The sequence below is a fragment of the Mixophyes fleayi genome, chromosome 6 (assembly GCF_038048845.1).
Source record: "Mixophyes fleayi isolate aMixFle1 chromosome 6, aMixFle1.hap1, whole genome shotgun sequence".
Lineage (NCBI taxonomy): Eukaryota > Metazoa > Chordata > Amphibia > Anura > Limnodynastidae > Mixophyes > Mixophyes fleayi.
Window position 1 is genome coordinate 81,516,864 of NC_134407.1, and position 14,595 is coordinate 81,531,458.

The following is a 14,595-nucleotide window of genomic DNA, read 5'->3' on the forward strand; positions in this document are numbered from 1 at the left end:
GTTAAACTTTTTCTTTTGTAAACAAGTTTTGTAATGAATACTATCCACAATCTCACTATGTGATTAAAAAACGTACAAATCAACATTTTCTCTCTCAAATAATATGTGTGCCTGAAAGAGGGAAAAGTGACCGTCATTATGATTGTGAAATGAGAAAATGGATATAAGAAAAGGATAAAAAAATAAAACAAAATAAAAAAAATAGGATAAATAAAACCATCAAAGTTGTAGTTAAGGGTGTCCCTGAACACCCTTAACTAAAAATCTGATACTAAAAATTCTATTTTTTATTTTTTTTTAAAAACGTACTCGCTTTAGCCACTGTGCAATGGTAGTAAGAAAAAAAATAGTTATCTAATCAGATGAAATTACAGTATGTATTTTTGAATTGTCCAATATGTAGAAATGTGCAAAATTGTCCCCATGTTGCCTACTGGCACAACTACTTTTGACTCTATCTTATTTTTCCAATGTACTTGGTCGAATTTTTCAGTGATTCACTTTCACTAGTGGACATAATTGTGCTAGCTTTTCCAGTGATGTTTGAGCAAAGATCAGGAGAAAGATTACATTTTATATATCCTTCAATTTTTGAATGGTTAAACAGTGGTCAAAGTGAAAATTTCAAAAAATGTGGCATAGAAATGTAAGTGAATGGCATTTGATAGGTGTACCACTGTATACCAGCCCACTTTGAGCACTGGTTTTAAATTACATCTTAACTACTGGACAACAAGTATTGCTGACATTTTCCTCAAATATAAAACTGAAGCACAAAACATTTACAAGCACCAGATATTAACGCTAATAACACATTTATGGCATTGACAAGAATCCATCCCTTCTAACAGTGACTTAAACAAGGAATAAATAAACATATATATTTATACAAGAAATGTTATTTTAAAAATTATTTTTCCAATACCTGCAGTGGAGTTTATTTAAACAGACTTCATAAAACCAGACGTCTTGGTGTATATTTTTTCAGTCAACATCTGGGAGTAAATGTATCAAGCTGCGAGTTTCCGGCAGCTTGAATAGTGGAGATATTGCCTATAGCAACCAATCAGATTCTAGCTATAACTTAATTAGTACATTCTAAAAAATGACAGCTAGAATCTGATTGGTTGCTATAGGCAACATCTCAACTTTTCAATCCCACCAGAAACTTTCAGTTTAATAAACTTACCCCCAGAAGTCAATTATATGATCAGTTATTTATTTTATTTGTGTTGAAATATGGCATCCATTTCTTATAATGTACTACCACAAATGTTAAATTACCTGCAATTTGTTAACCTAAAAAAGGGCCAATTATGCATTCACTCACTTGACCTCCAATTTCTGAGCTCTCATAATATGACAGTCATAAAAAAATAAAGGATTTGTTCTAGGAAACGGATCCGTACCAAAAGCCAGAAGTAATACTCAAATTATCAGGCCCTGACTTGCTGGAATTCTTTGTGTTGTATATTCTCCTTTGATAGTAATAATTACCAACATTGTTGTAGAATTTACTTTATAGAAGCGGGAACGTTTGGTGATACTCAATAAAACAGAAGCCTGAAGGACCAGGACCATAGAGGTGCTTTGTGTATACTAAAGACTTACAGGCGAGGCTGAGGAACATCATATCCTTCCATTTGAGAATGTATAAGGGATTATTATCTTGCACCTGGAATGTGAGGTTCATGCAATAAGTAGCACTGACTACTTTCAAAATGGCTGAAATTGCGCTTAGGTTAATAGAAATTGAATGTGGATTTTGACACCTTGTTATGTGTTTCAATAGTCCAGTAGAAGTAGACATATAAATTGAATCAGGGAAGTGAATAGAAATAATTTATGAAGTAAATTCCCTTTTTTTAATGGACAGGTGACTAATTTAACCCAAAGGTGTGAAAAGGCCTACTCTGGAAAAAAAATCCTTTAACAAAGGCACCCCCTGTTAATAGCACATTGGGAATCATTTACAGAAATTGGCACACGTTTGGCTGTTAACCATGGTGGGCACGATGTGTGGCTAATGTCAGAGGGCCGTGCTCTCCGACTCTTCATCCGATTCCGTCCTGCCTTCTGCGGAACGCCTCTGTTCTTCTTGTTTCATGGCATCACGTTTCAAGGCAGTGTCGATCTCAATGAGGATAGATGGAATGTCAAAATGGATGATATCTGGAAAGTAACGAGTGGGAAGAGGGACATTAGAAACCTCCAAAAGATTATCAGAATTCTCCACTGAAAGAAGTTCTTAGGTTCAATCATATTGTTGCCACAGCTGACTCTAAGAAAGCACTTCTAGCCTTTAGGCTCAAAATGTATAGAATGTTTCCTTGTGTGGTAACAATGGATAGAACAAAGGTAAGAATCCGAGGCTTCCTAGTCTATGTTGCTCTGATGAGGCATTGACCAATTTCAGCACATGAACCAATGGAAAGTTGGAAACAACAAGTGAACCTTACGCTGAACATCAATTTATGCTACACACATTGATAATAAACATATGAATCATGTTGATCAAAGAATCTACAATTCTTAATCAATTCATCTATGTAATATGTATTTCATCTGATTGCAAAAAAAATTCGATTGAGGGAAAACTCTGAAACTCACAAATATAGTTACAAATCTTTCATAATTAAAAAAAAAATACTAAAAGCAATAAAGAGTGCTTGCAGCAGCTGTTTGGGAAGAGAGATATTTTCTTTTCTAATACAGATCTACTGTGTTGTTAATCCAATATATGATAATTTCTAATCTAAGTAATAAAACCAAAATACCCTTACATAAGATACAACATACCAGTATGAATAAATAATTTATATTGAAAATTAAGCAGAAACAAGGAGGTAAAGTTTTCTGACTTGTATTCCAGAGTTAAGGGATGTTCTTTTACTGTTTGCCAAGCTCATAACATTGCAGATATATACATTCTGATTTAAATATATGTTGGGACATTACCCAAAACCGATGACAAAGAGTATTATACTGAACAGTTCACAGGTTTCTTCTATACCAACACCACAAAATACCTAAAATTCATAGGACAGTACACCAAAGAGACCCCGACATCTGTCTCACCGACACAGGTTAAAACTTAATATGCGATCAAAACACTGCTTCAAACAGTCAACAAAACTTCAACAACTAGAAACACGGGGTACAACAATGCAAACCCTCCCAGTTAGACCCCTGTGTTGGTGGACTTGTTTGTCAAGCGTTAAGCGCTAAGCCATGCGTTGTGGCTGCAGACTCATGCGAAGGCTGCTGCCTAGGGAGAGTTAGTGCTGGGGTCGTACACATAGCTGTCAGGTGTTTCTCAGCGGAAGTCCATCTCAACATTACCAATGTTAGTGGTCCCAGGAACGTCAACTGGGCACTGTTCAATACAGTCAAGACTAAACTTAAAACTGGATAGTGTTTGGGAAGCTCTCCTGAAAAAGAACATACTGCAATTTTAAGCAGTGAAAGGTTTGACTGGTAACAAAGTGTAGTGATGTTCAGCATGTTGCATGTTCATTTTTCAAAAGAGACTCACAGAATTAAATACTGTGTTTCAGTCAGTGTTGACATAGGGACTTTCACAGTGACAGTTATGTGTAGAAGCATTGACTGGAATTGGGACGAAGACTGAAAATAGAAAACAGTGTAGCAGTGGTGGGCAACCAAATTCAATTAGAGGGGACAGGTTATGGTTTTTTTTCTCATCACTCCTGAAAATTCAGCATGTTCTCTACCACAGGCACCACATGACAGGTTTCCCAAAACTTGGAATCAAGGAAGATCTTAACTAGAAGTTCATATCTTGAAAGAGTATATCTTCTTCAATGCTTTGGAGAATCTTTATCTAGTTCTTGCTGTGAACACTTATAGCATATGTATCAGTGGAATGGTTTTGAAAATATGTATGTGAAAAATAATTTCCATATAGAACCTTGAATAGAGAAGTCTTGCTACCCAATAGGCTGTGCATCTGCTCAACAGACCCTTTTTGGTTGCTCAACACTGCTCATAGTGGATGGTTAAGGTGGGTGTGAAACGGTTGGAGCTCCAGCTTACCAGGAGATTCCCCCTCACACATATCCAACACAGCGCCACTCACGTCAAACGGCTGCGAGGAAACGGGAAGGGAGAACGAGGGGAGACAGAGGGAACACAACAAAGAAACAAAAACAAAACGCTTAGTGCTAATTGTTTGTGGGAGATGGACAGTGAAGAAAATGGGCATTTGTCTTTGCAATTAGAGTAAATCTGTTTTATTCCCAAATTATTTTCCTGCCAGATTTTCATTAGACTTCAGAAAGTCGACAATCTTCAATATACTAAGGACTGGTTCTAACGTTTAAATTCTAGATTCTACATAATAAGCATGTCCCTCTGATTTGTGCCTTCATTAACTATTGGTTTGAAAGTGTGACCTTACTGTATAACTTGGGTGTTATGGAAAGTTTTGAGCATTACTTCCATTTTTGTTATGAAATAAAATGTGTTTTAAATATATATGTTGCGATAGAAATGTAGATGAATGCTACCTACCTGTAGACATACTATCTCCAGGAGACAGGCCGTCTAGGATACTGTTCTCTGTAGACTGAGGGCTGGAAGCAGACTGACTTGTAGGAGGCTGAGGAGGGGGAAGTGAGGGTCTCTGCCGCGGTTTAGGAGTAGGACGAGATTTTATTAAAGTGCTGGTCACTGCTGGGGGAGATGCCAAACTTGGCGTCAAAGCAAGTGACCCTTGGTAGCTGAGTCCATAGGGTGAAGGGGTGCTAGGAGGAGTCGGGGAAAGACTAACGGGAGAGGGTTGACCTGTTGATTGGTCTGACACTGCTCCTGTCTGGGTGTATGTGATCTTGGGTGGAACGGGAGCTAGTTTCTTGGACACTGAAAAGGAAAACAAAAGATTCAATATAAGACCAACCTGTTCTCACAAAGATTGAAAATATTGTTTTGTGTCATTATAGCCCTTAATTTGGTGACCAATCCCATTGATGTCTGTTAAGAAAAGGCCTTCAAAAGAGAGAGATATCATTGAAATATTTTAGCTTACCATTATCTTGCCTGAAGCTGAATCACATCTAAAACTAAGTCTTTTTTTTCTCTCTCATCAATTAAACATTTTCATAAATGTTGTCTAACGGAGAGAAATCTATGCCCATAATGGAGATAAACTCATGGCCATCTTGTGTCATCCTCTGCTGCCATCTACCAAGCTGGATCTCAGATGTACCTTTCCTAAGAGAATGAGGACTTTGTTCCGTTGACAGCTGGTTCAGCCCCATTCCACCTGCAGACACCATATGACCAGTGCTGGGACTTCCCTTTGGTCCGGAAACAGGAGAAAGCTCTTTCCCTTTTAACGTACTGCAAAAGAAATTGCAAGCTTCATAAAAGTGATACCCAGAATTACTCCTATGACTTCTATATTGGACAGAGAAAACAACATCAAGTGATGTGTCTCTTTTAGATCTCAAGCAGTCTCACTATAACGCTTACACTGGATGCTCTTAACTAAATATTGAAGCCCTATTTGTAGATCTGATTACAATAATCTGTTTCTAAAACAAAACAATATTTTTAATCACCAATCAGATTTCTGGCTGGTTTACAGTGAGTTTTTCAGCTAGGGCACTGATGAACTAGCTTTTAATCGGAGATCATTTTGGATAGTTTCTGAACTCCTAGCCCAACAATAGAGATCATTGGAACCCGTATATGTTTGGAAAGAGAATCTGTAGAGGTTTACTAAGTTATACAGTTTTATGAGCAAGTTCTTGGTGAGTGAAATGCGTCGGGTTCCCTTTCTATTTTGTATTGTGATGTTCTCAATTCTTTTGCCTTATGTCCCTTAGACCATTGTGTGTAACTTCAAAAGTGTCAGATGTCCTGTGCAAGCAGGGGTGTAGGAACCAGGGGGGGCAGTTGCCCTCCCCATGAATTCTGCTGGGTGAACAAAGACTGTGTTTTGCCCCCCCTCCCCCCCATGAACTTCTACACAAAAGCCTTCATGCTACTTTCTGAAGTCATGATATCTGTTCTAAACTTGTGAAATGTTCTTACGCCCCTGTCTGCAAGTGACATCAGTCTAAAACTTTTTCTATGGAGCATGATATTCCGATTCAATTATTCAGTTCTTACGGTCTTCAATAAGTTTCCTTACTTTTTGTACAATACAATGGAGTAAAACACAAGTTGTACTTGTAATATTAAACTATGATCTGTGACCACTTAAAGTATATTCCCTTAATAAATTGTAAAAGGAATGGCGTGGAAACTCCACTTGGTTTTCTATTTTTTATCCCCTTTAATGCGACATAAAAATAACTTTGAAATGTGACTATTCAAGAACATTGCTACTTTTTAAAAAAAGCTACATTGTTACACAAGGAACGCGTCATGTGTCATGTGTTATCTAAAGACTTTTACACATAATCTCTTGTTGCTACAGCACTCATTAATTTTGATTTTGTTCTTCAGAAACAGGTTTAATTTTTTAGTTAACGATATGAAGCCTACAGATTTCTCTATAGGACTGACTCACACAGATGAGTCATGTTTTATCCTTAGCAGAAAAATGCACTTGAATTTGTTTCCTTCAAATATTTAAAGCTTCATAAGCCCTTAATGGAAGTTACTATAGCTTTAACAAGTCACCAAAATACTGCAGAATTTATCTCCACTACTGAATGATTACCTGGCAAAGGGTACATTGTATATTTTTCTAGCAAGCCCTTGAACGCAACATCCTTCCCATGGCGCGGAAGTTTTACAGTCACATATAGCAAACCTGTTTTAATTACCTAGTCAGCTTGGTTCCCTTGTCTCGAGCGCAGGAACAGCTGAGCCACGGGGGGGAGGCTGACATTGTGGGAAGGTTAGGGGTACCAGATGGGTCGGGTTTGGTTAGGACGAGTGGGGTTTTGATGTAGAGGGGTGAGACGTTAGGCTCAGAAGCGTGAGGTTCAGTGAGGGAGCTTTGCTTAGTGAGGTGTAAAAAGCAAGGTTTTGGGTTTGAGTTTATGTCAAGCTTTGGAGGGGAAGGAGGTAAAGTTTGGCTGTACCCAGCCCACCGAAAGGTAGAGGTGGCATCAGGCCTGGCAGATGACGGAGCTTTTGGAGGGTGAGGATGGAGGGTAGGGTAATGCGAGCATGGGTACGAGAGGGGTCTGTCTTCTTCAGGGGAGGGATAGTTGTAACAGGAATCCGACCACTGGGGCGAAATCTCATCTCCACTGTACTCGATGGGAGGGTGCGGAGGAAAAGAAACACAGGAACAACAAAAAATAGAAACAGAAAACAAGAACAAAAATATTTGTACAAGGAAGAATCCAACAAGAGAATAAAGAGTGGACATGAAGATGCGAAACGCGTAGGTTAGGGAAGAAAGGAAATCTGCAAGAAAGCCATTCGCTCTGCATGACACAGAGAGCTTGAGTGCAGAAGATGTTATGCAAAGGTCAGCAACAGACGAGCACAAACAACACGCACCAACACATTATGACATTTAATGTGCAAATGAAACAAAGTCACAAAACATGCAATTTAATTTACAAACAACACATACAAACAAACACAACCAAATATGCAGGGTTTTTTGTTTTTTTATTCATGGCTACGTAGTTAGCAAAATTAGGCTAGGATCTTCTCTTCTAGTGTTGATCCAAGATAGACAGCATGCCTATACAGCTCCCCAGAAAACCAGAATAACTTTTCAAGTAGTAAATAAGTAGATTAAGATAATAAATTCACCAGTTGTATTTAATAAAGAACAGGTAAACCTAATACAAGTTGTTTTATAGAAAATAACGATAGACAATCATCTATACAAAAATAAGGGAATTTCTATCCTCCGATAAAGCTACATGCTCTCTTGCAACTTTTACTACATACAGTGATTGTTTATAGTGGTATTCTGTGGTTTTCACCCATGCATTGATATTGGCAGGCAGCTATTCATTAAAGTGTAGATGGCATTTGCTGGCATTATACAACCTAAAATAACACAAAATGCCAGCGTAAATATGTCATGTATAGTAACATGTGCATATTGGATCAACTTTTGGATTTAATATAAGGCTGTATATTTAGCAAACTAGTTTGTTATAATTAACCTATCTATTCAGATTTTCATTACAATAGCGATAGCCTGCATACATTTATGTGTGTATTTAAGGTGGATATAGGGAAGACGATAATATACAGACAGCTCTGCTCTACAAACGATAAATTATTAAGTATGTTTATTAGAAGTAGAGAGACAGGTAATAATTTAAGTCCAAAGACTCTATGATGTCTTAAATTGTACATAGAAAAGTAAACAGAGCAGGGAAATGTATATATTTTGTTAAAATTCCAAATAGCAATAAATGACCAGGCGGCCATGAAGCGGATGAGTGAGGCATAAAGTAGGAGCCACACGCATGCCAAAGCAGAATGGGGTAGCTTTATGTGGTACGTGCAGGCCGCTTTTAGGTCATGAATTGGTCAAATTAATAAGTGACCTGATTTGAAATCTGCAGCCATTCAAAGGGGCTGCCCTCTATGCCAAACAGCCATATTTAAGTGATAATACCGGTGGGTCTTTGGGTTTTGGATGATGTAACTGTGCGCACCAAAAATAAATATACACACCTACTAAATAAAGGGTTTGTAATTTTCCTTGTTTCTTTTCCAGAAACTGCTGGTGTAACCCAAATATACAGCTTGGTTCTGTATTTCCTCTCTAAAACTTAGATATTGGGGGTGTCAATGAATGACTTGTAGAGCAGAGATTAAAGGAGGTTCCACCTTCAGATTAGTCTTATTTAATTGATCTGTATATGCCCTCATGCAACCTTTACTAAATACAGTGGATCTCACTTATAGTCAGGAGTAAATCCAGTTTGAGGGTGCAATTTTTCACCCCACCATGTTCACATACCTTCCAATATTGCAGGGGTGTGGTCACGTCCCGATGCAGGGCATGACCTCATCCCCAGAAGGCTGCCTAGTGCTGTCAAGCACTAGGTTGCCCATTAAAAGCCTTGCTTCCCCTCAAACACTACAGCACCTTCTGCACTGCACCCTTTTGCGGCTGCTATGCTATACCTCCCAACATCCCAAACATGTGGGTGGGACAGCGGGACAGAGCCCTAAAATCAGGACTGCACCACTAAAATTGGGACAGTTGGAAGGTAATAGGGATCTTTAAAATGTGCGGACGTATTCTGAGTTGAGTGTAGGACGTGTCCTAATTTAACGTTAAAAAATAAAGCTTTCCATGAATTTATATCATTAGGCACAGTTGTGTATTTTCCTTGACATGGGATACACAACAAATTTGTTCTATGGATACAGATGTATTAATGCACATAGCAGAGCAATGTCCTCTTCTTGGACAAAGAAAATAATCCAATCTGCCAAATGATAAGAAGATATGGCTGAAATGCATAAGCTATACAGATCAATTCATGTATTTAGTAAAAGTTATAGGAAGGTATGTATAAAGTAAGAAAATTAAAGTTATCTGGAAGCATACAACCCCTTTAAATTGTACCAAACAATATTTGGCACATCTAGGCCGCTGGTAGCATATACTTCCCTATGCTAACAAACTGTCTTTCCTCTGACATATATCATACAATTGCTCTCCCTACAGACCAAGTGAGAAGCATCTCTATGATTACCAGAACGGCTTATGATTTATGGCTGGAAATGCTGCTGTGTGGTTTAGGTTAGTCTGTAGTATAGACTCCCTAATTCTGCGTGGAACTTGTAGTGATCAGAATACAAAAGAAACAAATTCTGGGGTAAGGAAATTTAGTCTTTATCAGAGGCCCTTTTACCCTCACATTTCATGTATGGGTGGGGGGGGGAGTTATTACCAAATGCTGACTGAAAAGGCGAAAAAACTGGTAAATTAACTAGGAAAAGGAAAACCTAAAAGCGGTCTTGGGAGAGGGAATTGTTATTTAAGGTGTTTGGAAAGTTAGGGTGGCTTGATGCAAAGCTGTGTTGATGGAGATTGAGAGCTTACCTTGTCCTCTCAGGACCTGGCTGGGAGCCGCTACTGGGAGGAGTAGGGGAAGGAGTTTCTACGGACAGGTCGGGATTTGGTGACTGAGGTGCGGTATCGAGCGGAGGAGGAGCAGGGGGCTGCATGGCGGGTGGGGTGGAGGGGCCTTTGCGGACTAAGGAAGAACCGCGGCGGGCAACCCAAGAAGTGTCCATCACCCTGACGCCCATGCTATGGGGGGAATACAAAGACATCTGCTTACCATCTCTACAAAGGAGGTTAGAGAAAGAGAAAAAGACTGAGCCGGAAACAGTGTAAAACATAATCCCGCAAAGGGGAACGGAAAACAAAAAAAAGGTTAAAATAAAGCAAACAGAGAACATCAAAGCACATTCCCACCCGAACATTTATAGCTACTGTTCGATGAAATATACCATTAGTTATATCAATATGGGTATAGAACCCAATCATCTACAACAGACTCACTGCTAGGTATCTGGTAATTAAATCTGGTCATAGGCCAGATATACTAATAACCGCACAAGACCTATGCTTAGGGACACTTTATATATATTAATCATGATCAATTCCATCCTTACTCCCCCAATTAAAGCTCATAATACATCCAGCTAGAACCAGTGATATACCCAGTGCATACTTATAAATCCAACCTTTCTGATATTTGTTACCTTGTTCAACAGGGCAGTGTTCAAAGTAAACAAAAGCAACACAGTGACATAAGACAATATGACAACTCATTAATGAATATTGACATTAATAACAGGCCCTACTTCCAATGACACCAAATATTACTACTTATCAGTCATGTGCTGCAGACTACAGAAAATGGCACCATGAAATTGACAACAGTGAAACAACCTATTTGTGTCAGAGATTAAATCAATGTATTGTTAACTGAGTTTCTAATTTCACAGTACCAGAGCAATTGTGGATTTCCCAGGCTGACTACTTCAAGTTCTGCTGACCAGTCAGGGATGTTCCACAAGGAAACATGAAAAATATCTAAGAGGATGAAATAAAAGTAAAACTTTTCTGTACATTTCTCCTCTGAGATTCTTGTGCTCAGGGCTTGATGTTAGGATCCTTTTAGTTTTCCATGGAAACTTCAACACTTTGTCCTGACCTCTAAATCTGCTTTATCTCAGCGACAGGGGATCATGCCATCCTCATCTCCTGAGACTAGGAGTATGGCACTTGGCTATGACATCATAGCCAAGCGCCACGCTCCCAGAGTAACACTGACATGGAGGAGCAGCATCACATGTAAGAAGCTTCATGTCTGCAGCATACCATGTTGGGACGCAGCAGTGGCATTGAAAACACTGGATTAGTGCCTTTATGTCACTTATTCAGTGTTGTAGGCACTCGCTAACCATTTGCGCCCTAGGTACGCCTAATGGTAGCACTGGCAATGTGTAGTCATAATGAGGAACATATGTGAAAACCGGGTGCGGGGGAATCTACTATGATGCTCTAACACAAAGCAACTAATCAGACTGTAAATGTAATTTTCAGTTTAGAAAATGAAAACAAGCATCTGATTGTTTACATCTGGTTATATCACCTCTGTCATTTTTTTTTTTTTTTTTTTTTTATCAATCTCCCTTACCATATACAGTGTAGAATAGGCTTCTGTATTTCCACCCCTAAACTGTGATGCATTAAACTTTAAAATAAAACAGCTTGACAAACCTAATAATTGTTATATTTGTTAAAGTATTGTTTTGACGTCAATTGATGTTAAAATATAGCTGTTCTTGATGAACACAAGGAAAGAGTACTCCCATGTCTTAGATATGTTCCGTTTAAAGGTCATTTCCACTTTTGGGCGCAGTTCCAAGTAAGCTCATACTTGCCAACCCTCCCTGAATGTCAGGGAGATTCCCTGAAATAGGGGTGATCTCCCTCACTCCCTGAAGAGTCTGGCATTCTCCCTGATGCTGAGCCAGTACAAAACGTGGTTGGCTTCGCCATCAGTGGCATAGTTCAGAAATTGTGTCCTATGTCCATGTATTGATGCCTATGGAGGTGGCCATTTTCATGGAGACCATGATTTAATCAAAGACTGACAGGTAAGACAGCATGACTTCAGTAATGGAGACAGAAATGTAAAAGACACTTCAGTCTCTAGAGATTCATTAGCTGCTTTTCTTTAACGCATAGTTGCCTACTCTTCCGGAATGTCCGGGAGACTCCCGCATTTCTCGGAGACCTCCCAGGCTCCCGGGAGAGCAGGGCAACCTCCTGGTTCTCGCCCCCACCACTTAGATAAGTGGCAGGGGGCAGTGGCGAGAACCGGGGCTTAATGACGCAAATATGATGTCATCTTAGCCCCGTCCCCTGCTGCAATTGCCCAAAATTGTGACAATCGTTTAGGGGGCGGGGCCAAAATGATGCAATTCGTCAAGCCCGCCCCGCAAGCCCACCTCCCCGGGATCTCCCTGAAGCCAACAAGGAAAAGTTGACAAGTATGAGTCTGCTCCTGTGGCAAAATCTGCACATTGAGCCCTTCATTGTGTGGGCAGATTTCTCCCGGAGGATATTCTTTTTTTTAAAGGGACACATGAGAAACTCAAAGAGGTAGATTTATCAAACCTTCTAAAAACAAAAAGTGGAGATGTTGCCAATAGCAGCCAATCAGATTCTAGGTATCATTTTCTAGAATGTGCTAGACAAATGAGAGCCAGAATCTGATTGGTTGTATTTAGCACAGCCCCCACTTTTCATTTTTTATAAATCTAGTCCAAAGTATTATTTAAAGGTTATTGCTAACTAAAGTCAACTTAGCATTTTAACACTGTCAATCATAATTTGGCCACTGAGGGGTGCTGTTCCATTGAAGCTGATGGTCAATGTGTTATTTTGAGCTCTTCTGATTGCAGTGTAGTTTGTCTGGCCTTAGAAGGGAAAATGTGAAACACACAAGTCACACAGATGGAGATGCTACAGAGAACACACACAGTAACTGTATTAAACATGCGCTCATGAAGAAGGTTATGGAATGACACAGCACACTGTTTGGAAATAGGCCTGGGAGGTACATCTTACCTTTGAATTTTCCTAAGGCTGCATGGACAAGAACACAAATAATATTAGAGTGGAAGAATACTGAATGAAAGGGCAGGCCCATCTTCCCTGGCTCATCTGCACTGTTTAGGAAGGGTATGGAATGTCAGTGGTTATAGATTATATTTCATATCTTATTGAGTTATGCTGTGATGGGCTTCAATACGTCACTGTATTTGGGTTTCTAAACTCTATATAAAATGATATAGTATTGTGGGATATACAGTTATTTACCAAGCTTTGATCTCTTACAAAAAGGCAGAATATCATGGTAAACGACCAAATAATCATGGAATTTCCTAGTCATTTGGTCGATTATCTTTGTAATTCTGTGCAATGTTTTTACCTCTATGTTGTTTGCAGACTAAGTATAAACACTTTCTATGAGGCACCACCTCTTTTAGGTATAAAACAATGGGACACTGACAATTTGGATTGCAGTTAAAAAAAAGTGGTCTTATTAAAATGCTATCTATCCTGAAACAATGGTTCTATCCAATTCTTGTCAAATAAGAAAACATATGAGAGATGCAAGCCATATATATGTTTGTCCTGCTTCCACTGTAAACCTCCAATTTAGATGGTAACTTTGACCTCTATGTAAGATGGACAACTTGTCTGCCAAAATAGACTAACCAATAGCAGTGATTGTTTTGACTTCACCACCAGTAACATAGAGCTTATTGACCATTATTACAGGTGTAAACTAAACATTTTGGTTTTTGGGAGCGTGCTGCTATATAGTAGATATGTACAAACGACAGAACACAGCTCATGAAACATCAATGACAGGAGTCGAACTTAAGAACACTGACATGCCCTCAAACCTCACACACTGGTGAAGATCTGCCAACGTGAAGTCTTCAATTACAGAGAGAATGCCTGGAACAAGTAAATGCAGTGCGCTACACCAGTAGGAGGTAAGGGTATTGCAGCACACGTCATGTGTTGCCTAATTAAATTGCAGCAAAACTGTTGCAATTAGGCTGCAATACCTACTCAATAATATTTACTAACCTTCTATCGCTAGCACTCTACGACATAGTAAGTATAACTCAGTAGCCTCACACAGCACCACACATAGCTAGTATACCTCCATATAACGATCACAATCCCACCACATAGCCAATATAACTCCATATAAACTCACACTCCACTGCATAGCCAGTATACCTTTATATAGCCTCACACTGCACCATATAGCCAGTACACCTTTATATAGCCTCACACTGCACCATATAGCCAGTATTCCTTTATGTAGCCTCACACTGCACTATGTAGCCAGTATACCTCTATGTAGCCTCTCACTGCACCATATAGCCAGTATACCTCTATGTAGCCTCACACTGCACCATATAGCCAGTATTCCTTTATGTAGCCTCACACCGCACCATGTAGCCAGTATAGCACTATGTAGCCTCTCACTGCACCATATAGCCAGTATACCTCTATGTAGCCTCACACTCCACAACATAGACTGTGTACCTGTATGTAGCCTCACACAGCGCCACCACATA

The 14,595-nt window shown here is 39.3% G+C and overlaps 1 protein-coding gene across 4 annotated transcripts in view; it reads right to left on the bottom strand.

Annotated features, from left to right (window-relative positions):
* Positions 1 to 14,595, bottom strand: part of ARHGAP44 (Rho GTPase activating protein 44) — a 122,119-nt gene continuing 107,524 nt past the window's right edge. Inside the window, exons 17-23 of one of the 4 annotated variants that reach the window (XM_075216963.1) lie at positions 13,061 to 13,078; positions 10,013 to 10,222; positions 6,798 to 7,229; positions 5,228 to 5,361; positions 4,534 to 4,881; positions 4,057 to 4,108; positions 2,035 to 2,172 (exon numbers count right to left, since the gene is read on the bottom strand). In XM_075216963.1, coding sequence (XP_075073064.1) covers positions 4,101 to 4,108; positions 4,534 to 4,881; positions 5,228 to 5,361; positions 6,798 to 7,229; positions 10,013 to 10,222; positions 13,061 to 13,078 — 1,150 coding nt within the window. In that variant the 3' untranslated portion in view covers positions 2,035 to 2,172; positions 4,057 to 4,100. Of the gene's footprint in view, positions 2,173 to 4,056; positions 4,109 to 4,533; positions 4,882 to 5,227; positions 5,362 to 6,797; positions 7,230 to 10,012; positions 10,223 to 13,060; positions 13,079 to 14,595 lie in introns of all 4 variants that reach the window. The other 3 variants (XM_075216961.1, XM_075216962.1, XM_075216964.1) reach the window with 3 other exon arrangements.